A 23,800-nucleotide genomic window follows, 5' to 3' on the forward strand; every position below is an offset into this window, starting at 1 on the left:
AATCCTGTTAAAAATGTTATAAAAATGATTAAATTCTTAATGAAAGGGCGATTTTCTTTTTTAAATTTTGTTTTATATATTTCTTTACTTACATTTCAAAGGTTATTCCCCTTTCCTGTTTTCTGTCCATAAGCCTCCATTCTCTCACCTCTTCCTCCCCCATACAGGTATTCCCTTTATACTTCCCCCTTATTGCCCTCCCCCATATTCCCCTGCACTGGGGGTCCAACATTGGCAAGACCAAGGGCTTTCCTTCACTGATGCCCCAAGAGGGCTATTCTCTGCTACATATGAAGTTGGAGCCCTGGGTCAGTCTTTCAGTAGTGGTTTAGTCCCTGGAAGCTCTGGTTGGTTGGCATTGTTGTTTTTATGGGGTTGCAAGCTCCTTCAACGCTTTCAATACTTCCTCTAATTTCCCCCAAAGGGGTCCTATTCTCAGTTTGGTCCAATTTTCTGAGGTACCTCCAGACTGTTTTCCAGAGTGGTTGTACCAGTCTGCAATCCAACCAACAATGGAGGAGTGTTCTTCTTTCTCCACATCCTTGCCAGCATCTGCTGTTGGCGGAGTTTTTGATCTTAGCCATTCTGAATGGTGTGAGATGGAATCTCGGGGTTGTTTTGATTTGCATTTCTCTGATGACTAAGGATATTGAACATTTCTTTAGGAGCTTTTTGGCCATTTGATGATCCTCAACTGAGAATGTTTTGTTTAGCTCTTTACCCCATTTCTTAATAGGGTGATTTGGCTCTCTGGAGTCTGACTTCTTAAGTTCTTTGTATATTTTGGATATTAGCCCTCTATCAGATGTAGGACTGGTAAAGATCTCTTCCCAATCTGTTGGTTGCTGTTTTGTCCTAATGACAGTGGTTTTTGCTTTACAAAAGCTTTGCAGATTTATGAGGTTCCGTTTGTTGACTCTTGATCTTAGAGCATAAGTCATTGGTGTTTTGTTCAGGAAAATTTCCCTAGTGACTGTGTGTTCGAGACTCTTCCCCACTTTTTCTTCTATTAGTTGGAGTGTATCTGGTTTGATGTGGAGGTCCTTGATTCACTTGGACTTAAGGTTTGTACATGGTGATAAGAATGGATAGATTTTCCTTTTTCTACATGTTGACCTCCAGTTGAACCAGCACGATTTGTTGAAAATGCTATCTTTCTTTCATTGGATGGTTTTGGCTCCTTTGTCAAAAATCAAGTGACCATAGGTGTTTGCGTTCATTTCTGGGTCTTCAATTCTATTCCACTGGTCTACCTGTCTGTCTCTGTACTAATACCATGTAGTTTTTATCACTATTGCTCTGTAATACTGCTTGAGTTCAGGGATAGTGATTCCCCAGGAAGTCTTTTTATTGTTGAGGATAGTTTTAGCTATCCTGGGTTTTTTGTTATGCCAGATGAATTTGCAAATTGTTTTGTCTAACTCTCTGAAGAATTGGATTGTTATTTTGATGAGGATTGCATTGAATCTGTAGATCACTTTTGGTAAAATGGCCATTTTTACTGTATTAATCCTGCCAATCCATGAGCATGGGAGATCTTTCCAACTTCTGAGATCTTCTTCAATTTCTTTCTTCAGAGGCTTGAAGTTCTTATCAGACAGATCTTTCACTTGCTTGGTAAAAGTCACACTGAGGTATTTTATAGTATTTGGGACTATTATGAAGGGTGTCATTTCCCTAATTTCTTTCTCGGCTTGTTTCTGTTTTGTGTAGAGGAAGGCTACTGATTTATTTGAGTTAATTTTATACCCAGCCACTTTGCTGAAGTTGTTTATCAGCTTTAGTAGTTCTCTGGTGGAACTTTTGGGATCACTTGAATATACTATCATATCATCTGCAAATGGTTATATTTTGACTTCTTCTTTTCCGATCTGTATCCCTTTGATCTCCTTTTGTTGTCTGATTGCTCTGGCTAGAACTTCAAGAACTATATTGAATAAGTAGGGAGAGAGTGGTCACTCCCTGATTTTAGTGGGATTGCTTCATGTTTCTGTCCATTTAGTTTAATGTTTGCTACTGGTTTGCTGTATATGGCTTTTACTATGTTTAGGTATGAGCCTTGAATTCCTATTCTTTCCAGGACTTTCATCATGAAGGGGTGTTGAATTTTGTCAAATGCTTTCTCAGCATCTAATGAAATGATCATGTGGTTTTTCATCTTTCAGTTTGTTTATATAGTGGATCACGTTGATGGTTTTCCATATATTAAACCATCCCTACATGCCTGGGATGAAGCCTACTTGATCATGGTGGATGATTGTTTTGATATGCTCTTGGATTCGGTTTGCCAGAATTTTATTGAGTATTTTTGCATCGATATTCATAAGGGAAATTGTTCTGAAGTTTTCTTTCTTTGTTGGTTCTTTGTGTGGTTTAGGTATAAGAGTAATTGTGGCTTCATTGTAGAAGGAATTACGTAGCGCTCCATCTGTTTCAATTTTGTGCAATAGTTTGGATAGTATTGGTATGAGGTCTTCTATCAAGGTCTGATAGAATTCTGCACTAAACCCATCTGGACCTGGGCTCTTTTTGGTTGGAAGATTTTAATGACTGCTGCTATTTCTTTAGGAGTTATGGGGTTGTTTAGATGATTTATTTGTTCCTGATTGATCTTTGGTACCTGGTAACTGTCTAGAAAATTGTTCATTTCCTCCAGATTGTTCAGTTTTGTTGAATATAGGCTTTTGTAGTAGGATCTGATTTTTTTAAAAATTTCTTCAGATTCTGTTGTTATGTCTTCCTTTTTATTTCTGAGTTTCTTATTTTGGATACACTTTGTGACTTCTGGTTAGTCTGACTAAGGATTTATCTATCTTGTTGATTTTATCAAAGAACCAGCTCCTCCTTTTGTTGATTTTTGTACAGTCCTTTTCATTTCTACTTGGTTGATTTCAGCTCTGAGATTGATTATTTCCCGACTTCTACTCCTCTTTGATTTATTTATTTCCTTTTTTCTAGAGCTTTAAGTTGTGCTGTCAAGTTGCGGAATATGTTGTCTCCTGTTTCTTTTTGCAGGCCCTCAGAGCTATGAATTTTCCTCCTAGTACCACGTTCATTGTGTCTTGTAAGTTTAGGAATGTTGTTTCTTCGTTTTCATTAAATTCTAAGAAGTCTTTCATTTCTTTCTTGACCAAGGTGTCATTGAGTAGAGCATTGTTCAACTTCCATGTATATGTGGGCTTTCTGTCATTATTGTTGTTTTTGAAGACCAGTCTTAGTGTGTGATCATCTGATAGGATGCATGAGATTATTTCTATCTTCCTGTATCTGTTGAGGCCTGTTTTGTGATCAATTATATGGTCAATTTTGGAGAAGATTCCATGAAATCTTCAGGAATAGTGATTGTCACTTCCTGTTATTTTCATTATAGAGGTGGAATTATGTTTGTTTGTCTCTCTTTTGGTTTCATTGTAAGGGAATTATATTCTTGCTTTCTGCACAGTGTAGTTTTCTCTCCTCATGTTGGAGTTTTCCATCTATTATCCTTTGTAGGGCTGGATTTGTAGAAACATATTGTGTAAATTTTGTTTTGTCATGGAATATCTTGGTTTCTCCATCTATGTTAATTGAAAGTTTTGCTGGAAACAGTAACTTGAGCTGGCTATTGTGTTCTCTTAGCATCTGTATGACATCGGTCCAGGATCTTCTGGCTTTTATAGTCTCTGCTGAAAAGTCTCGTGTAATTCTTTTTGGTCTGCCTTTATATGTCACTTGACCTTTTTCCCTTAGTGCACTTAATATTTTTTCTGTTTTGTGCATTTGGTGTTTTAACTATTATATGACTGGAAAAATTTCTCTTCTGGTCCAATCTATTTGGAGTTCTGTAGGCTTCTTGTATGTTTATGGGCATCTCTTTCTTTAGGTTTGGGAAGTTTTCTTCTATAATTTTGTTGAATATATTTACTGGCCCCTTAGGTTGGGAGTCTTCACTTTCTTCTATACCTATTATCCTTAGGTTTGATCTTCTCATTGTGTCCTGAATTTCCTGTATGGTTTGGGCTAGGAGCTTTTTGTGGTTTACATTTTCTTTGACAGTTCTGTTGATATTTTCTATGGTATCTTCTGCCCCTGAGATTCTCTCTTCTATCTCTTGTATTCTGTTGGTGAACTTTGTGTCTACGGCTCCTTGTCTCTTCTTTTGGTTTTCTATATCCAGGGTTTTCTCCCTTTGTGCTTTCTTTATTGTTTCTATTTCCATTTTCTATTCCTCCACCTGTTTGATTGTGTTTTCCTGTAATTCTTCCAGTGATTTTTGTTTTTCCTCTCTAAGGGCTTCTACTTGTTTACTTGTGCTTTCCTGCATTTCTCTATGGAGTTCTTTATGTCTTTCTTAAGGTCCTCCATCATTATCAAAAAGTGTGATTTCAAATCGAAATCTTGCTTTTCTGGTGTGTTTGGATATCCAGTATTTTCTTTGGTGGGAGTACTGGGCTCTGATGATGTCATGTAGTTTTGGTTTCTGTTGATTAGGTTCCTGAGGTTGCCTCTAGCCATTGGGTTGTCTCTGGTGTTTGCTTGCCTTGCTGTTTCTGGGAGTGACTTGGCCCTGTTGTAGACCTCTGTGTCAGCAGTCCTGTAGAACTGTTTTCCTGTTTTCTTTCAGCCTTTCCTGAAAACAGGTGCTCTGCTCTCAGCTTGGCATTGTTCCTGGAGACTGTCTTCCAGCTCTAGGAGTGGGCAGGAATCAAAGGGTCCTGCCCCTGATTGCTCATGTAGGTCCTTGCACCCAGCGGGCACAGTTGGCACGATTCCCTCTTGGGTCTGAACTGTGGGCAGAGGGTTTTCTTCTCTGACTTCTCAGTAATATACACAGTTCTGAGGTTCCAGATCTATCCCGGACAGGTTTTGGGTGCAGGGAGCTGTTTGGCCATATCAGTTCGGTCCTGGGCACAGACCAGAACTGAGAGTGCTGGTGGCTGTCTGTTCCTATATCCCTCTGTCCAGAGGCACTGTACAGTTTCTCCTGGGACCAGGGATGGGGGCCAAGATGTGCACAGATGGCAGTCTGTCCTGTGGCCTCTGGATGTCTCACAATTTTCTTTTAAAATACGTGTTAATGTTTTTTCCTAGCTGATTGGTGAATCATATGACTGGCTGCAAAATTTATTTTTTATGTGATGTTCAGATCTCTACCTACACATAGCTATGATGCTCTGTACAAAATAAAGTAATAGAAAAAAATACAGTAAGTTCCCTAATCAAAGTGTTTTTTAGTTGAAGTGGTCTTTTTAATGTAAAGCCAATTACCTTGTTTCTCTTAGATGACTTGGACATGGTCACCAATAAAATTATGTTAATGTCCATGGAGAAAATGGATTATATTTCCTAACAAGTATGATTTTGTTTATAAGAGAAATATTTACTGATAGTAGACAGAAGAAAACAGAAAAAAGTATGGTTTCATAAAAAATTTTAAATATTGATGCTATTTCTTAGAATAAGGAAAATACAGGGAGAGCTGAAGTCCATGTACTGCAAAAACTAAAGACAGTAGAGAACTGTATTGTGAAAACAGAAAACTTGTAAAATATTTATTTTGCTCTTCTAAGAAGAGTACAATAAAAAGGTCTGCTTTTGTTGCATAATACCTAGCTTCACCTGATTACTTCCTGGAGGTGTAAGAGCACACCCCACATTTTTATTTTTTACCCAAACTACTATCACCCAGCTGTCCTTAGTCTCATTTATTCTTATTTAGTTGTGGATCTGGACCTTTCCCTTAATGACCCTGATAAAGTGGTCTCCCTTCATCTGCTCCTTGATCGCCTTCACTGGGTGCAAGATAATTAGCATGGGTTTCAAATGTGGCCTCCAATAGAGTTGAAAACGGGATTTTAACTACACTTGAAAAGTTTTTTCCTCCTGTAGCTTCCATCCTTTTCTCCTCTGATGTTGAAAATGCTACCAAGAGAACAAGACTCTCTGAAACAACTATAACGGATATTAAGGTTTCAAGTACAGAGTCTGTATGAGGGCCTTCTCTTGGTATATATTATAGTGTTCAGCTTTTTAAATGTTTGTTTGTTTATGTTTTGTATATTTGTTCACTTTTACTTTGTTTCGTTTTTTTGTTTTAGGTTTTTTGTTTTTATTTTATTTTATTTTGTTGTATTTTTTTGAAATAGGATTTCTCTGTGTAGACCTCGATCTTTTAGAACTCTATCTCTAGATCCTGGCTGGCCTCAAACTCAGAAATCCTCCTGCCACTTCCTCCTCAGTACTGGAATTAAAAGCATATGCCCCACCATGGCATAGGTCAGTTTAATTCTTTTATGGCTCTATTGACTTTGTGAATGACTGGGTTTCTGTTTCTGGTGCCTGCTCTTGGGGCTCTTTTCCTTCTGGTGGTTTGCATTAACCAACCTCAATGTGGTATTTTGCTTTATCTCATTGTATTTTATTTTGACATATTTTGTTATTATCTTTTAGAAGCTTGTTCTTTCCTAATGAGAAACAGAAAAGGAGTAGATCTGGAGGAAAGGGAAAGGTGGGCACAGTCACGAGTAGAAGAGAAAACTGTAATCAAGACATATTGTATGAGAAAATAATCTTTTTCAACAAAAGCAAAAAATGTTAACAATGTTATCATTCTGAAGTCATTCTGTGCTATTTGTGGTATAACATGATAACTGAAAAATAATTTGTGAGTAAAAATTTACAATTCTTGATGCACTGTGACAACTATGAAATATTGACTACTTACACCTGAAGCACAGTCCTTGGGTCTCCAACTTCCCCTCCATCACCAATAGTAAGGGTATCATAGCCAATCTCGAGATCAAATTCTTCAAAGTTTATCTGGATGACCTAGTGGTGAATAAAAACGAACATCTTAAGCAATTCAATCATGTAATGAAATCCAAAATTTAAGCAATAACAGAAAATTGAAAATGAGACTCTGTATGAACATTACAGTATTGCAGCAGATCTCACCGAAGTGTCCAAAGTTCAGCGACTACATCGCAACCCAGTTTTCACTTGCTATCTTTCAACTTCTGTATTCAATTTTCAATGAAATGGCATGATTTTGGTTTCTAGAATACTCATTTTGATTTAAGCATGATTAATGCATATCCACTTTGGGATGGCTTTATAAAAAGTACATGTGGGAGAAAGTTGTTTTCCACACATTAAACTTACCAGAGGAAAAGAGTATGCTATTTCCCTTAACTAGTAAAGCTTAAGAGTGTTGGAGCCAAATTTGCATCTCAATGCGTATATTTAGTGTTACAGGTTTATTTTATGTTTACTAACAGAATCCTTAAGACATAGTAATATGTATACTCAAAACTGGGGAAATAAAATATAGGAGACACATTAGAATAGAGCAGATAATTTGGAATTAATTTTTACAATATGCCTACTTCACTATTTTGGAAACAGCCTTTTAGAGAAACCATAATGGGAGTATTTGGGAGAATATTCCATCCTCAGAAATCGGGTGCCTTTTAAGTAGGCAATGTAATTCATACCATATCACTTAGGGCAATGCCTAAGTAAAGGAAAAGTTAGTCTCCTGATTACTGTATATCACATAGGAACCCCCAAAGGATACTGCAGAAGTAATTAACGTCTCTGCCCAATCAGCTTTAAGTTACTCAAAGGTAGATTTTCCTGGGAGTGGAAACACTTTATTTTAGATATTGTTACTTACTTCTGCCAAATTTGTTTTCTTTTATAACTTGTATCTCTTTTTTTAAATTAAGTTTAATTATTTATTCACTTTACAACCCAGAATTAGTCCTTCCTCTCCTCCCAGTGTTTTACTCATATACATATTTATGAACCTATTTGTTCGTTACTTTTGTTATTAGTCTGGTTATATTTAGTACAATTAACCTCCAAACTTATCGTAGTAAATTCAACTCTGAGATAGTTTCATTAATAAACTTTGCTTTTATTTCTACATTGCCATACTTTATATTTCATACTTTTCATTTTCTTTGTTTATTTTGTCTTTTCTTATTGAAAACTGAATGCTGAATGTATAAAAACAAAACAAACAAAAAAAAAACCTCAAAAGCAGACTTCCTCCCTTCTCCAGGGCTCACTACTCAGTTTGGGTTATGTTACTTTGTTTATTTGTTTGTTTGTTTGTTTTTCATTCATTATTATCCAGCCTGTCAAAAGAAGTAGTTTGAATGATGGTGTCTGCTATAGTCTCAGACATTAAATTTTGGTCCCCTGTTGGTGGTACTGTTCTGGTGAGTTTAGAAGATGTTGCCTTGCAAGAGGAAATATGTCGTTTGAACATACTCAAGAATGCTTCTCAAATATTCCAATGGTTATTTACCCATCACTTTTACAAGTCTTTGACCAATGTTGAATTGACCAATGTTGGGGTACACTTTAAATTAAGACTTTATAAAACTTCCCCTTCATTAATGCCTTTTACTAAACAAAGATTAGACAATGTTGAAAGCTTAATATCACTGAGTCTGATTTCATTTATAAACTGCTGAATAAAGGAAGGTCCAGGATTTTCAAATATTACTCTGGCTTACCCTCTTAACTTTTTATATTCTCTGTCTTGATCTACAATAGTCTTGGCCCTGATTGCTACACACAATTCAATATTATTAAATTTAGAGTCAGCCTGAAGTTTTGTATCCTGGATGATTCCAGATTACGTTAAAGAAATAGAGCACTTTGTATCAGTCAGTAAAATAGCTCACAGACACCTTAGAACAGACAATGATTTTAATTTTTTACAATTTATACAAAAGTGAAATAGCATGATGAACTGATATAAATGTATATAGTCAAATGGTTTCTGCAATGATGGGTACTGTCACATCCTTCTCAGTTCTCACCCTGTTGTGTCTCACCCTGTTGTGATGAACTATTTTGAGAAAAGCAACTCAGGAGAAAATGATTATTCTGGCCCACAGTTTAAATATACCCTCACTCATGGAAAGGGAGTCAAAGCAACAGGGTATTGAATCAGTTTTTAACATAACATTAAACTTTATAAAGCAGAGAGTGATGAGTCAAACACCCCATCTGGAAAGAGTACCTGAGAGAGAGGGGCATTTTCCTGTCTTTATTAACATAATAATGATAAATCCTCTCTGCCCATCTGCCAAGTGATTTTAGATTTTCCAAGTTGACAATTAACACTAACAGCTGAAATATAACCCATAGCCCATAAATGTGCACTTCTTATATTCCTGTTGTCCATTCAGTGTTTTCTTGGATTGCCTCAGGTATGACATGTGGAAATGAGTTAGGTAGTGCTATTATTCCACACAGCCCAGGTATGCTAAGTCAACAATAAAACAAAATATACCAAACAGTCAGGAGAACAATCTTGGCCATGCTGGTGCATGGGAGAAAAGCAAGCTATAGTTTAAAGGGGGGGGTGTCACAGCTGAGGATTATGCATCAAAGGGATCTGAACAACCAAAGAAATGGATGTTGGGGATCACCTCAGCTGTTGATTGACCTACATAACAAAACGTAGCAAAAAGTTATGGAGAAGTAATGAATGAAACAAAAATTGTACTATCTGCAGATCACTTAGGAACTGGAGAAAGTACCTGGACCTGTACATCAAACTACAGGACAGTAAGAAGCCAATCAAACCTGGAAGGACAAATATAATGCCTTATAGATCACTATTCCTGTAATAGAGGATAAACTGAGGAAAATGTCCAAGAAGAAACAAAGCTTGCCACCAGGTAGATGGTTGAGAAGCTCCAGGATTCCAATCATCTCATCATAAGAAGATTCTAGGCCTAGTGGACCTCAAATCAAGCACAGCTACATAGTATAGTTAGAGTAAAAAAGAAACCGCTGACTGTTGAATGACAGGATGGCAGTGGTCATGATGGGAGAGGTGTGAGAACACATAGAGGGGCCTTTTCTCTGAAAGTCAACACCACAGCTGCCAACTGTCAAGGGACTCTAACAGCCTTTAGATGCTCTGTCTCTTCATTTCCTGTCTCGTAGGACAGTGTGGATACTAGTTCTGCTTCAGGTAAAGACTTGAAAATCCTTACTACAGTCTTGTGTGTCTTTAATCCACATGGTGAGAATTCAAAGTAATTCAAGAAGTTCTCTTCAGGCCCCTGGTTATCGGACACTGGAGGCACGGGCTGAAGGTTAAGCTGTGGAAAACATGTGGAGACAAATGCAAATTCAAGGGTTCCCTGTCTGCCAGTCAGGCTGGAATTAGAAGCATTGAATTTAATAGTGCTAGAGCCTACTTCTTTGTAGCTTCAAATTATTTTACAAACCGAATTTGGATTGTCAATGATTACTAATTGTAGCACACATCCACAGGATATATTGGAAGATGCTCTGGCCTAAGTTATTATGAAAACTTTATAAATGGTCTCAAGAAGTCATAAAAAGGTCCACCAACTTTGGGATCAATGTAGTGAGTCTGAATGAGAAGAATACATTCAGGATCCAGGTACAATGATATTGTCTGCACCACGCAATGTGTCATGAATGCATACATTGGCCAAAAAAATCATTTGTAGGTTATATGATTAGAAAGTAAGGTTAGGGAATGTGTTATTGTGGATGGCCACTGCTCTGGACATAAACTCAGAGAGAAATCCTGTCCTAACCCACTCCCTTGGTTACATACTCAGTCCTCGATACCTCAACAAATTCTGTCAGCCAAGTAGACATTCAGTATTCCTTGATCCAAATCTATTTCTGACTAGAGCAGAATTGTCTTCAGGCCTGATGATAGTTATGTGCCGTCAGGCTCAGTTTCTGGTTCTGTGTTTGTGTAGAGTATGCTTTGAAGTAAGGAGGAGAATGTTCTTTCAAAACAATACCACGCTTTCATCAAAATGGTGGAGTCAGATGTGGTATCTAGCCTGGATGTAATCAGTATGAACAATATCTTAGTTAGGCTTTCTATCTCTGCTATGCATACCGTTACCAAATAGTCAGGGAAGAAAGGGTTTATTGAGCTTATGTTACCACATAGTTGTCCATTAATGAAGGAATGCCAGGGCAGAAACTCAAACAGGGCAGTAACCTGAAGGCTGGAGCTGATGGTTAGGCCTTTAAGAAGTGCTCCTTATTGGCCTGCTCATCCACTTTTTTGTAGAATCCAGCCAACATCAGACACACATGGTTGGCACCATCCAAACTAAGCTATACCCTCCCCCATGACTCACTAATTAAGAAAATGCCTTATAGTTGGATCTTTTTTTTTCAGCAATACTTCTGCCATTTTTTATTTTTTATTTTTTTACCATAATTTTTTAATGTAAACTGCTACGTAGGAGAACAGAAAGACTATAGAATACTATTTCCTTGCCAAGGTATTTTTTTCATCTTTATTAACTTGGGTATTAATTATTTACATTTCAATTGTTATTCCCTTTCCCGGTTTCCAGGTCAACATTCCCCTAACCCTTCCCTCTCCCCTTCTCTATTGGTGTTCCCCTCCCCATCCTCCCCTGCTCTTATATAGGCATTTTCCCAACTGAAGTTCCCTCTTTTCAAGGTAACTCTAGCTTGTACCAAGTTGGCTTCAGACTAGCCTGTACAATTGACTACTTGATAATTTGACACACAAAGACATTACTTCATCAAAGACACAACTATTACTTTCTTACTCACTCCCATGTTCTCACATTAAAAGCCTAAACATCTTGAAAAGTCCCACAGATTTTACAAATTAAAACATTAAAATTTCAGTCCCTTTAAAATAGCCAATCTCTTTTCAAAAATATAAAGTCTTTTAAAATGCAAACTTTCTCTACAGTGGGCTCTAGTAACATAAAAAAATAATTAAATTCATTTTCACTTCAAGAGGGAAGAACCAGGCAACAATCATAGTCAAATCAAAGTAAAACCAAACTCCTAACCACTCATGATCTCCTGGACTCTTCCAAAGGGTTTGGGTCACTTCTCCAGCACAGACACACACACACACACACACACACACACACACACACACACACACGCGCACGCACGCATGCACGCACGCACACACACGCACGCACGCACACACACACACACACACACAGAGTCACAGAGTCTCTAGACTACTGATTACTGATGGCTCCACTTGACTGATACTGCTAACTTTAGTGGTCAACTCATGGCACTGGCATCTCCAAACCACTGGACTTTTCTGCCTTTTCTGCTACAACTAGGGTCAACTTCCACCAGTAGCATCTACTAGGGTCTCTTCATGATGCCAAGTCTCAACTTCACTGTATAACCCCATCATTCCTGAGCCTTCAACTGCCACTGAAACTGCACTGCCAATCTCTCTTAGTTTCTCACAATACCAAGTCCACCTGCTCTCCATGTCCTCTTCATGCCTTCAAAACAAGTTTCACCTGAATGACTCTCATAACACCATGTCTGACTCCCAGTGTAAAGTACAACTTTGGTCACTTCTGGTACACAGCTTCTATGTGATAACAGGAAAGACTTCCCAGAAGATTTTGCCTTAGTGGTTCTGGTCTCTTCTTAATCTGTGCTAAATTTTAAGCTCTAAACAATCACCACTGAGAATCCCAGCGAAGCAAAGGTTTTACTTTAGTAGTGATAGTACCTTGTTAATTACAACTCATTCTTCTGTTCAAGCTAAACAGAACCATAGAATTTATAATCAAAAGAGCAAATGGCCTGGATAGAATCTTTGCACTTTGGGTCTTCAGAAGCCAGGCCTCCATTCTCTGGATTGCTCTCAACTTTCTTATCTTCCAAGTTCCCATAAATCATCACACTGAAGTGTGAATGCTCAGGATTTTCAACCCCAAATTTCCAAAGTCCTTCTTCAGTCTTCCAGAAGAATAGGGTCAAGCCGATTTAAGCAACAACCAACTTCCCTGGTAGTGACTTATCTTAGGGTTTTTACTGCTGCTATAAAACACCACGACAGGAATGCCAGTTGGGGAGGAAAGGATTTAGTTTTGACCTATATCATTTTAGTCCATCACTGAAGGAAGTCAGACGAAAAGTCAGAGTAGGTGAATATGAAGACAGAAATTGATGCAGAGGCTGTGGAGTTGCTTCTTACTGGCTTGCTCCCATAATTACTCAGCCTGATTCTTATAGAACCCAGAATTATGAGTCCTGGGATGGTACCACCCATATTGGGCTAACTAAATGCCTTACAGGTGGATTTTGTAGAGGCATTTTTTTTTAAGTTGATGTTCCTGCCTTTCATGTAACTCTAGCTTGTATTAAGTTGACATAAGTCTAGCAGACACATAGAAAGAGGATGATGTTGCCCTGGGAACAACATTAATAAGAACATAATTAGAGAACAGCCTTGTCTTGGCAAGTGATGTGTTCTGCAAGAAACGAGCTAATGAAAATTGGTTGCATCATCTGCTGGAGGATTTTGATTTGATATCTCTAATTGGCTTGATTCTCATGTCTTCTAGAAGAGGATTATATTCTTGTCCCTATTCAGGTGGAAAACACCTCTGCTTCTTTATAGATCTTCAGGAATCACTCCCTGTTGGCTCTCCTAACTGGACAACATCACATATAGGGAATTAGTTCACATGTGCTTCTTTTCTCCTTGAAATATCTGTTTTCATCTGGTATACTTGCCTTTTATGTGGATCCATTCATCCAGGATACTCACTGGAAGTATTGGGTGTGTAGAAACTAAATTTAGGGCTTTTCTAACATGCAAGATTGGCTGGGGTGTTGCAGAAACTGTGATCTTTCTTCAACTGGTCTTCAGTACCCCTAGCTTCATTCCTTCCAGTCCTGCCACGAGTTCTTTCACTTATTTCTTTTATCCTTTTGTGAGAAAAGGATATGTGCCAACTTTTTCTTGTTGGGTAGATTTGATTCAGAGTTTAGAAACATATATTTATCTTGCATCACTGAACACGCCCAGCAGATGTGTGAGTACCACACTGTGCTATTGGCAGGATTGGAGAAGCTCAGAAGATTTCTCTGGAGCTATGTGGTGAGTCCATCCACTGTGTCTGTGCTAAGCCAGCAGGCAGTGGCCTTTGTATTCAGCGCATGAAGCTCAGTCCAGGAACCAGATTGTACTGTATGCTAGGAATAGCATTATCTTAACTATGTCACTGTGTATGTGATCTGAGCTCTGTGAACCAGTGTCTGAAACCCCACAATTTAACTACATTTTTATTAGTACTTTAGTTTTCCCTCTTTGTTTTGTACCCCAATAGGTAAGGACATGAGTTCTAGAGCCAGTGAAATGCAAAGACTCAACCCTTCTTCTGATTTTCTTCCTTGCCTATGAGCTTCCTTTTGAGTTGCTTTCATAGAAATTGTGTTTTGAGAAGTTGAGTTTGAAGTTCATGGCGCATCTTTTATTTATTTTTTTATTTACTTGCTTATTTATGAAATATAACAAAATTAAAGCTATAAAATAAAAACCATGTTACATACTTTCACCAGATCATGAAGCAAGATAAGCATTCTATTTCAAAATAGGGAAATTTGGGGCATGACAAGAAATAAGGTGCACCAAAATAAAATGAATTTTTTTTTTAAAAAAAAGGTGTTTCCATCATTATCTAGGTACTATGCATAGCATACTTTCAAATTTTACTCCCTCACTGAACCATAGTTTTATCCACCTCTGCATGTCCATCTGTAGAAAAACACTGACCTTGGCAATTGCTTTCTATGAACAACGAACTCCTATTGAATTTTATTTCAAAGAAATTTGGAATTTTATTAGGTAGAGTGTACAAGGGTCTGGGTTAAGTGATCATTGTATTATCTCAGTGCATCTCATTTGGTTGCTCTTCAGTATCCTGGAGCATAAGTCTGGGTGTACTTTTTTCTTAAAATTGCCTCTGTTAAACATCTTAGTCCACTACATTTAATTCAGTTCTTCTTCAACTGTTAGGATCAGAGAAAAGTTACACTAGATTCCTGGACAAAATAGCTTAAATGGCTCATATGGGGAAAAGTGGAATCATGTCACCAGACAGAAAAACTGGTAAGGTCACCAAAATCCTCTCCAGGAACACGTGACCACAGCACTCTACTAAGAGAAACATGACAACCGGTTATGTAGCTTAGCACTCAGAGTCCTGAAGGCTAATGAGGTATCTAATATGTCCCAAGAGCTTAGTCAATAAACTTCCCTATAGAGGAGTGGTTTTGAAGCTTGAATTTAATTGGGAATTGAGTACTATCACTGAAAGTCATTGTCCCCAATTGCTTCTTGATCAATTAATAAAGATGCCAATGGCTAATGACTGCGCAGAAAGGAAAAAAAAGGGGGGGATGGGGCAGACTTCCAGGTTACCACAGGCTAGGAGAAAGGAGTAGGAGAAAGACAGAGATACTTGGGGTCGGTCCCCAGCTCTGCAAAAAAGAGAAAAAAAGAAAAAAAAGAAGAAAAAAGAGATACTTGAGGGAGAGACAGAACAGTGTCAGAGCTGCAGGCGAGATCTTCCCAAATGTAGAATGAGAGGGAAAGAAGCACATGGATGGACAGTCAGAAAGCATCTTGGGCAGCAAGACCCATGGGCTTCACAGAAGGTAAGTGGGTAACTAGACAGATTTAGAGATGTTAAGCTAGGAGTAAAAGTAAGTGGGAAACTAAGCTGAGGGAAGATTTAGCGGTGTTGAGCTAGGTAAATGTAAGGGCACACTAGCCTCAGAAGGTTTAGAAGAGCCCAGTCATAAAGCCAGTAAGACAGGATAAAACTGAGCTAATGTGTATATATAGATCTGAGATAGCTCCTGGGTGAGTGCACACCTGCGTCTCAAAGCAGTGTAGCCAAAACCTTCCCAGACATTCCTACCTGCAAAAAGTATTTAATCTCCAGTTTATAGTGTAATTTTCCACTAATTAATTAAATAATAAATATGACAAGAAGCCAATTACTGGGTGAGGAGGAGGCAGACCTCCCAGGTCTGAGAGAGGAAGAGGGAAGGAGGAGATGGGGACTTCTTTTTGGAAGGCAAAGCAGACAAGATGTAGGTTGGGGACCAATAGTTCTGGTGGAGGAATCCATCAGGATCTGTCACTGGAAAATTTCTAACATACAATAGTTGATAAATTTAGGATGATTGAGTTTGAGCCCCGAAACTAAGTTATCTGTTGATTCTAAACTAAAATTGTCTGGTGTTTTCCATTCTGAGGCGACACAGGTGGGCCAAATTCTAGGCAGAATTCAGCCAGGCTTTTGGATGGGAAGATTGGACAAGGACTGAGCTGCAGGTGAGAGATAGTGAGCAGAGTGGGATCTTGTGAGTGAGACCACACCCTCAGTTGGGATCAAGAGAGCTAACTCAGAGCTCTGGAGAGGCCTTGGCAAAGGAAAATTTGTGACCTCAGGCTATGTTTCGGCCTGGTAACAGACTGAGACCACAGGCCCATGCCTATCCAGTAATAGCATGGGTTGTTTTTAAATTATTACAAGCAATATGTGGCACCCAACGTGTTAGGCAAGAATCCACTGGAAATTTAAGATTCATAGCCTCAGAGTTAGAGATTCAGTTCTTAGTGAGCGAGGTTGAGAGGAGTCAGAGACTTGAGCGTGCACAATCCTAAACAAAGAAGCAGGGAAAAAAAATACAGACTGGTCTGAGGCAGAAAGCTTGAGGGTAAAAGCTGCCTGCTTCCAACAAGCAGGGAATCACAGGACAGAAGTCTCAAGTTTAGTTTATTTGTTTTTAAAGATACATTAAAATACAGATTTTGCCCAAGTTACCTGGGGAATTTCACCCGTGGCTCAGAACTCGTACAGGGAAAAACATGCTCACTGGCTCTGGGCAGAGAGCAGTGATAATTGCCTGCTAATAAGCAGGTATTAATAAAAGTCTGAAGCTCCAGGCAGGTACCATAACAGGTAGAAACTGCCTGCTTCCTATAGGCAGATTTTAGTGGAAGTTCAATTTATTTACTTTAAAGAGTGCATAATAAAGTCTGCAGGATATTCATATTCTCTGAACGTGGACTCCATGGGAATTTTGGGTTAATGTCCTGGCATGACAAATTAGAAAATGTCTAAGAATAGGCTCCTACAGTATTTGCTTAGTTTACTTCATTTGTTTTGAATTGTTTTAATTATCAAAATGGGTGTGATTTTGAGTTTTGTGGTTGTTTTATTATTCCTCTTGGAGAGAGGTCAAGATAAAAGTTTTCTGGTTACTGGCTAAAGGACATGCTAATTTGAGAGAAAGGCTCTGTCTTTGTGTGTTTAGAAAAGGGGATTGGAGTCTGCACATCTTCCAGAGTTATAGGGATCAGATTTGATAGAGGAAGACTCCCTGAAGGACCAGATTCAAGAGAATCAAACAGAAGAAGTAAAGATTCTTTTTGCCATCCTTCACATGGCACAAATGAAGGCTTATGGTTGGTTATTATTAAAATGGTTTCATAAAAAAAGACTGTTTTTCTCAAGCTCAGTAAAGAGCAAAATTTCATCCTGACTAGTCTGTCTATGCAGACTAATACAATCCATGCAGATATCTTGATGATACTTTAAGTTTTCTTTGAGATTTGTATATTGCAGAATGTATAGCTTTGGTGAGATTCATCGTCAAACAAGCTGAACTGATCTGCTTGAACTCTTGATGTGCTGGATCCAGTCAGAAAGCAAATATCAGAGACTAATAACAATTGCTGTCATGGCCTTCTTAAGGCCTAACCAACTCCCACATTTTCCCTAAACCTCCCTCTGTCCACTTCAAGATATCTAAATTCCCATATTCAGCAGGAAGAAGTTTTGAAGAGTCGCCGTCCCCATTCCCTGGGCTTGGGGCTCTAGTGGTGGTTATTCTAAGGTCTTTCTTGGAAATTTAGAAATGTCACAATTTAACAAGGAGGATATAGCTAGAATTGATTGTGTAGCCATAATGTCATTTGGTAGAAATCTGAAGTTATAATTTCTTACTTTGGTACAGAATTTATTTTGATATAGAATTAAGGTTGGCATTGGTATAATTTCATCTATTGGTAAAAAATTTTAAGAATACAAAGCTTAGATCCAGTCCTTCTTTAACTGCCATTACAAACTGATTTTAGGATGTTTTCAAGTTATTTTGATTAGAAGTAACTGAGAGTAGTTAACAGACTCACTATGTATTACTTTACATAGATATATAGTTTTCAAAAATGTCAGAAGTCCACAGAATGTGACATATAATGGTATTTACTCATTTGTTGTTGAGCCACATCTGCTCTGACAGCACCCTTTTCTTGGATTCTAGGAAGACACTGAACATCTCTGCTTCCTGGTGCGGTTATACTCTATGGCGAGGTAGCCCCTGGGCAGAAGTTGCCCATCCATCTGCAGACAAATACTGTCCAGAAAAGATACACACTATGGGGAAGAGTCAACGGATTATCCGTGCCAAGAGAGGGCAGTCAATCCTTTATAATTCTACATTACAACCGTCTGTCAGATGGTCCTCGGCCAAACAGTCACACTGATGTTCCAACGTGGTGGGACACAGGGGACTATATAGGTAGGCAGATGTCTCTACAGTTTATGTGAGTTCTGGTAGCTGTGTGTAGGTTTCCTACATTTTCAGGTAAAATTTATGTCCCTCTCAGAAATCTGGTGGAATTAAAGACTAACCATAGTCTCTTAGCCAACCCAGGCTCTTTAGCATTGAGAGACTATATTTGAGAAGATGGTTTCATATGGTGTACAAACTAAACCAGGACACAGCGATATGGAATTATAAGCCATTTAAATTTAGGATAAATAGCAGAGTGCTTTATTTAATTGACAAAAATGATGAATATTAGGTATATCTTATATTTTATAAATGACAAAATGGTAATAGTTATTCTCAATTCATATTTGAGAGACAAGCATCATATTAAATTGAATGGAAAACGTGAGTTGTAGCATAATTTTGCCCTGATATGTTAAATAATAAAGGCTACAAAAAGCCAATCATTGGGTAACAAGGAGGCAGGCCTCCTGGGTCTGAGATAGGAAGAGGAAAGGCAGGAGGCCTTGGCAAGGGAAAAAATATACAGTCTCAGGCTATGTGCCAGGCTGGGAACAGACTGAGACTGCTGGCTGGTGCCTAGCTGGTGATAGCGTGGATCGTTACTTAATTATTACATGCAACACTAGTGCACACTGAGTAAGTCCCATGAATCCTTTCCACAATGAATAAGCTGTTTGCACAAGCAAGGCCTGTCTTCTTCCTCAATGACCACCATGGGACTTCATCCCCCCAAACCCTCCCAACACACACACACACACACACACACACACACACACACACTCATCTCAAGCCTTCAGGTCCTCAGGTCCCATTCTCAACTCTTCAAAGGTTCTCAGCAGACCAGCAGAGTCTGCTGGGTTCTCAAGAGTTAGAGAACCACACTCCATCCCAGACCACACCTTCTCTCACCTGGAGAAACGTAGGCTGGGAACTCTACCTTAGGCTCCCTTTCTTTCAACTCTCCTGAGCAGCCTGTCAGCCTCACAGGAACTCCACATGCCAAACAGGAGAGAGGAATGTAGCCTAGTGCCTCTGTGTTTTGCCTTCCCTAGCAGTATCCTGACACTCCAGTAGTGAGGCAGAAACACAGAACTACAGGCTCATATACCAATTTCTGCTAAAGTCTTTTGTTCCATTATGAAATATCATGAGATAAACTCCACTCTTCATATTTCTCTCAGGATCCCTATATTTCAAGCTTGCACTAGAAGAGCCCATTGTGTTCAAAACAAGAATGTTAAGTTCTATAAAGTATGTAGCACTATAAACTCTTCCATAATCCAATCAACAGAGACATAAAAAATCAGTTCCACAATGACAGATATTAAATGAAAAGAGAAGATTCAGGGGAAGGGCTCAAGAAGACACTGGTCACCAAGTCTGATGACATTAGTTCTACATTTGAGACCCATAGTGGAAGTAGAGAAACCACTTTTTCAGATTCTTTATGTGAGATGTGTTACAGAGCCATGGCACACACACACACACACACACACACACACACACACACACACACACACACACCTGCACGCACACACACACACTCTCTCTAAAATAACTGCATATATATTATTTACCACAGCTGAAGATAAGAAATAAAAGTATTTAAAAATATGCCAGAGGGTAGGCATTTCTTGCTGTTGGTATGAAAATTACCGTACAATTTGAAAAATAATAAAGGTATTTTAAAATTTGATTGTTAAAAATAGAACTACTATAGGATACCACAACTGAATTCTCATAGCAATGCTAAAATTTTAAATTAAAGACTTATAAAGATATCTTCATTCTCATATTCACTGAAACATTATTCAATTGTCAAAACATGGAAACAACTTAAAGGAAAGAAAAAGAAAATAACACATAAATACATACAGTGAAATTCTATTCTACTTTATAAAACTCATGGATTTTGAAGAGGAATCTCTTAACTCATACTGTTTATATAAGTATCCAGTATTGGATATTTTTAGGCATATTAATCTGTTATTTCAAGAAGCACTTTTATAAAGATTTGTTTGCTTATGTACTTATATAATTATTAACTATCATTTAGTTGAGCATGAAGACTGTAAATCCTATGGACCTAAATCAAAAATAAAATATTAATTTTCTTTGAACTGTCTTCACATGTAGATATCCAACTGGAATGAATCCATAACTTTTGAGGAGTTCTAAGATAACTTTCATGTTATCAATTAGTCTAGGAGATAAGGCCTAAAACATAATTACTTACTCCAGGAAGTTATTACAGTAAACCACCAAGAAACAAATTTATTTCCCATTTAATCCATCATCTTACTTCAGCTTCCTGCTCTTTTCAAGTATTTGTGGTATACATACACATATGTAAATGTCTACAGATATGACTTTAATGGTATACTTGTTTATTTGCTTTCAAAATACTATAGGATTTTTCATATTATAGATTCCCTGTGCTTTCTAGTGAACCAATCATACATATGAAGCAATGACTTTTTATTTCAGTGAGTTTATCCAATCAATCTATCCAAAGTAAAGACCCAATTTACTCCAGTCAATTTAACAATAATAGATTGAAGACTTAATTGCAATCAAAATTAGGAAATGTTTTGTTTCACATGACTTAAAAACACTAGTAGGCTAGTATAAAAAAATTAGGTACCTAGTAAATGACTTACTGGGTGGTTTATACCACATTAGTGATATCTATTACCATGGGTCATGGTCATATCCTGAAGAATTTGGGCACATATTTCATGGAAATTTTTTCCTAAATTTCAGCTATGATTCTTCTATGAATGTATGCAAAAAAGAAAATACAATCTAAACTTAGCAATAAATTAATTTCAAAGAACTTCATACATTCCAAATAATAGGTTGTCACTGGAAGTTTGAACATTTATAGTCCTGAACATGTTCTATGACATACAATCAACAAGAAAGTAGAATAGTCGAATTGAATTTGGAGAATATATTCACTTTGATTTAATCCATTTTGCATGGTTTTTGCATCACTTCATGAATTGTTCCATGAAAAGTCATTGTGAAATAAATGTTTGGAATGAAGATTCCCTCCTATGGACTCGACTGCACTATGAATGTGGCTAAAAATCATTTTTCTTCTAATTTATCTCTGTATAATATGGAAAAATAAAGGTTAATATACAAATACCTAATGGCCATCAACGTGATATGAATAAATTCATTTTTGTTATTTTGCTAGTATATTGATATATTTAGTATGAACACTGGAATGTTATCGTGTATAGTAGTATGAAAAGAATACCCTTTATTTATGAAACAACATAATCACTCAAGGGGAAGGAGACCTGACTTCCCAAAATTGATGAAAAGAACCCTGGCATAACCAATTAATTTAAATTTCTTAATAGTAAATAACTTTCTTGACTTTCTCAGCTAAAATCAACCATTGTTGATTTCCAGTATATAATGATGGTTCTAAATAGTTCATTTTCTCATGCTAATTGGGTTTTTTTCTTTTGAGTGCTTAAAAGTGAATTTGTATAATTAATGGGCTGAGAAGAACATTAGGGAAACAACACCCTGCACAATAGCTACAAGTAATATAAACTATCTTTGGGTAACCCGAAGCAAACAAGTGAAAGATATGCAGTCTCAACTAACCTGAACACCCAGGATCTCTCAGATACTGAGCTACCAAATAGACAACGTACAACAGCTGATATGAGGCCTCTGGCATGTACACAGCAGAGGCCTGGCTCAATGAGTGGGGAAAGGTAGGGGTAGAAAGTGGGGACATCCTCTTGGAGACAAGGGAAGAGGAATGGAATGAGGAAGAATCAGAAGGAGGACCAGGAGGTGGATGATGACTAGAATGTAAAATAAGATTAAAGAATAAAAAAAGGATTTGTGATGATTTACTCTTATGAAGTTGTTTAGTATTCCTATTAATGTCTGCTGTCTTTCAAGTTTACCAAGATAATTATTCCACTTTTACAGAAGCCGATCTTCATTAACATTGACCAAAAAGAGATGATAGCTTTCTTTTTTTCTTTTATTGTATATTTTCTTTATTTACATTTCAAATGTTATCCCCTTTCTCAGAAAATTGGACGTAGTACTACTTGAGGAGCCAGCTATACCGCTCCTGAACATATACCCAAAAGATGCTCCGACATATATAAGGACATGTGCTCCACTATGTTCATAGCAGCCTTATTTATAATAGCCAGAATCTGGAACGAATCTAGATATCCTTCAGCAGAGGAACGGATACAGAAAAAATGGTACATTTACAAAATGGAGTACTACTCAGCTATCAAAAACAATGACTTCATGAAACTCTTAGATGATAGCTTTCTATGACCAGTGACTATATAGACATTTAGTTCTCTGATTTGAATAAGGATTGCCTATCTGTGTATGTGTATGAATGCATATGTGTGTATGAGTGTTTATATATTTTGAGGTGTGAATGTGCAAATGTCTGTGTATGTGTATGAATGCATATGTGTGTATGAGTGTTTATATATTTTGAGGTGTGAATGTGCAAATGTCTGTGTATGTGTATGAATGTGGAGGCCAATGGTTAACCTCATCAGATATCTCTCCATGGATTTTCATCTTATTTCGAGAAAGCTCCCTATCAAGCTTGACACTCACTAGTTTGGATAGACTTCATAGTCCATTGCCCTTGAGGCCATTCCTACTTTCACCTCCCCGTGCTAAGATTATATATATATCCATCCTTTTACATGATTTTTATGTTGGGTGCTGACAGTATAAAGTTCTTATGTTTGTACTGCAAGTACTCTACAGACTGACTAATCTCACTAAGCCTCAAATAAAAATTGTACCAGTTGCTATTCTGCTTAAATTATGTCATATGTTGTTAGGAACAAACTTTAGACATAGTAAAAACAAATCCCACATCTGTTTTAGAGACTACAGACTTGGTCGTAAAGAAAGGACAATTTTCTTTACCAATGTTCATAGAAAGTATATGTCACATAGACATTTTTCTAAAGTAAATGCAGATAATCATAAACATGTCTGAACAAGGAATTTTTCAGCTAAAAGTTTTCATGAGAGTATTAATTCTAAAAATATAGCTAGTTAAAAAGTAATTGTTTACACAGGCATGTTATAACAAAAGGAATGATTGTGTCAGACACTGTATTTATTCTTCATTTTTAACCTTTTTTTCTCTTTTGTGCAGAAAATTAACTTAGTTATACTGTCTATGTCTCTCTGTGCATCCTTCTGCTTCAGGGACTATATAAACAATATGGTGAGGAAGGGTTATAAAAGAATATCTGCATTCTCAGATTAAATAAAAAATTGGTGTTGAATTGATTTTATCTGACTTTGTTGACTAGATCTATTAGAAGATGTAATATGACCCTATATGATAAAATGTATAGCATGAAGA

General features: G+C 37.4%; 1 protein-coding gene across 1 annotated transcript in view; it reads right to left on the minus strand.

Annotated features, from left to right (window-relative positions):
- Csmd3 (CUB and Sushi multiple domains 3) overlaps positions 1–23,800 on the minus strand; it is a 1,310,498-nt gene that overhangs the window by 653,573 nt on the left and 633,125 nt on the right. The window contains exon 12 of the mRNA XM_087559497.1: positions 6,704–6,807. Coding sequence (XP_087415623.1) covers positions 6,704–6,807 — 104 coding nt within the window. The remainder of the gene's footprint in view (positions 1–6,703; positions 6,808–23,800) is intronic.

The sequence above is a fragment of the Rattus norvegicus genome, chromosome 7 (genome assembly GCF_021556685.1).
Source record: "Rattus norvegicus strain SHRSP/BbbUtx chromosome 7, alternate assembly SHRSP_T2T, whole genome shotgun sequence".
Taxonomy (NCBI): domain Eukaryota; kingdom Metazoa; phylum Chordata; class Mammalia; order Rodentia; family Muridae; genus Rattus; species Rattus norvegicus.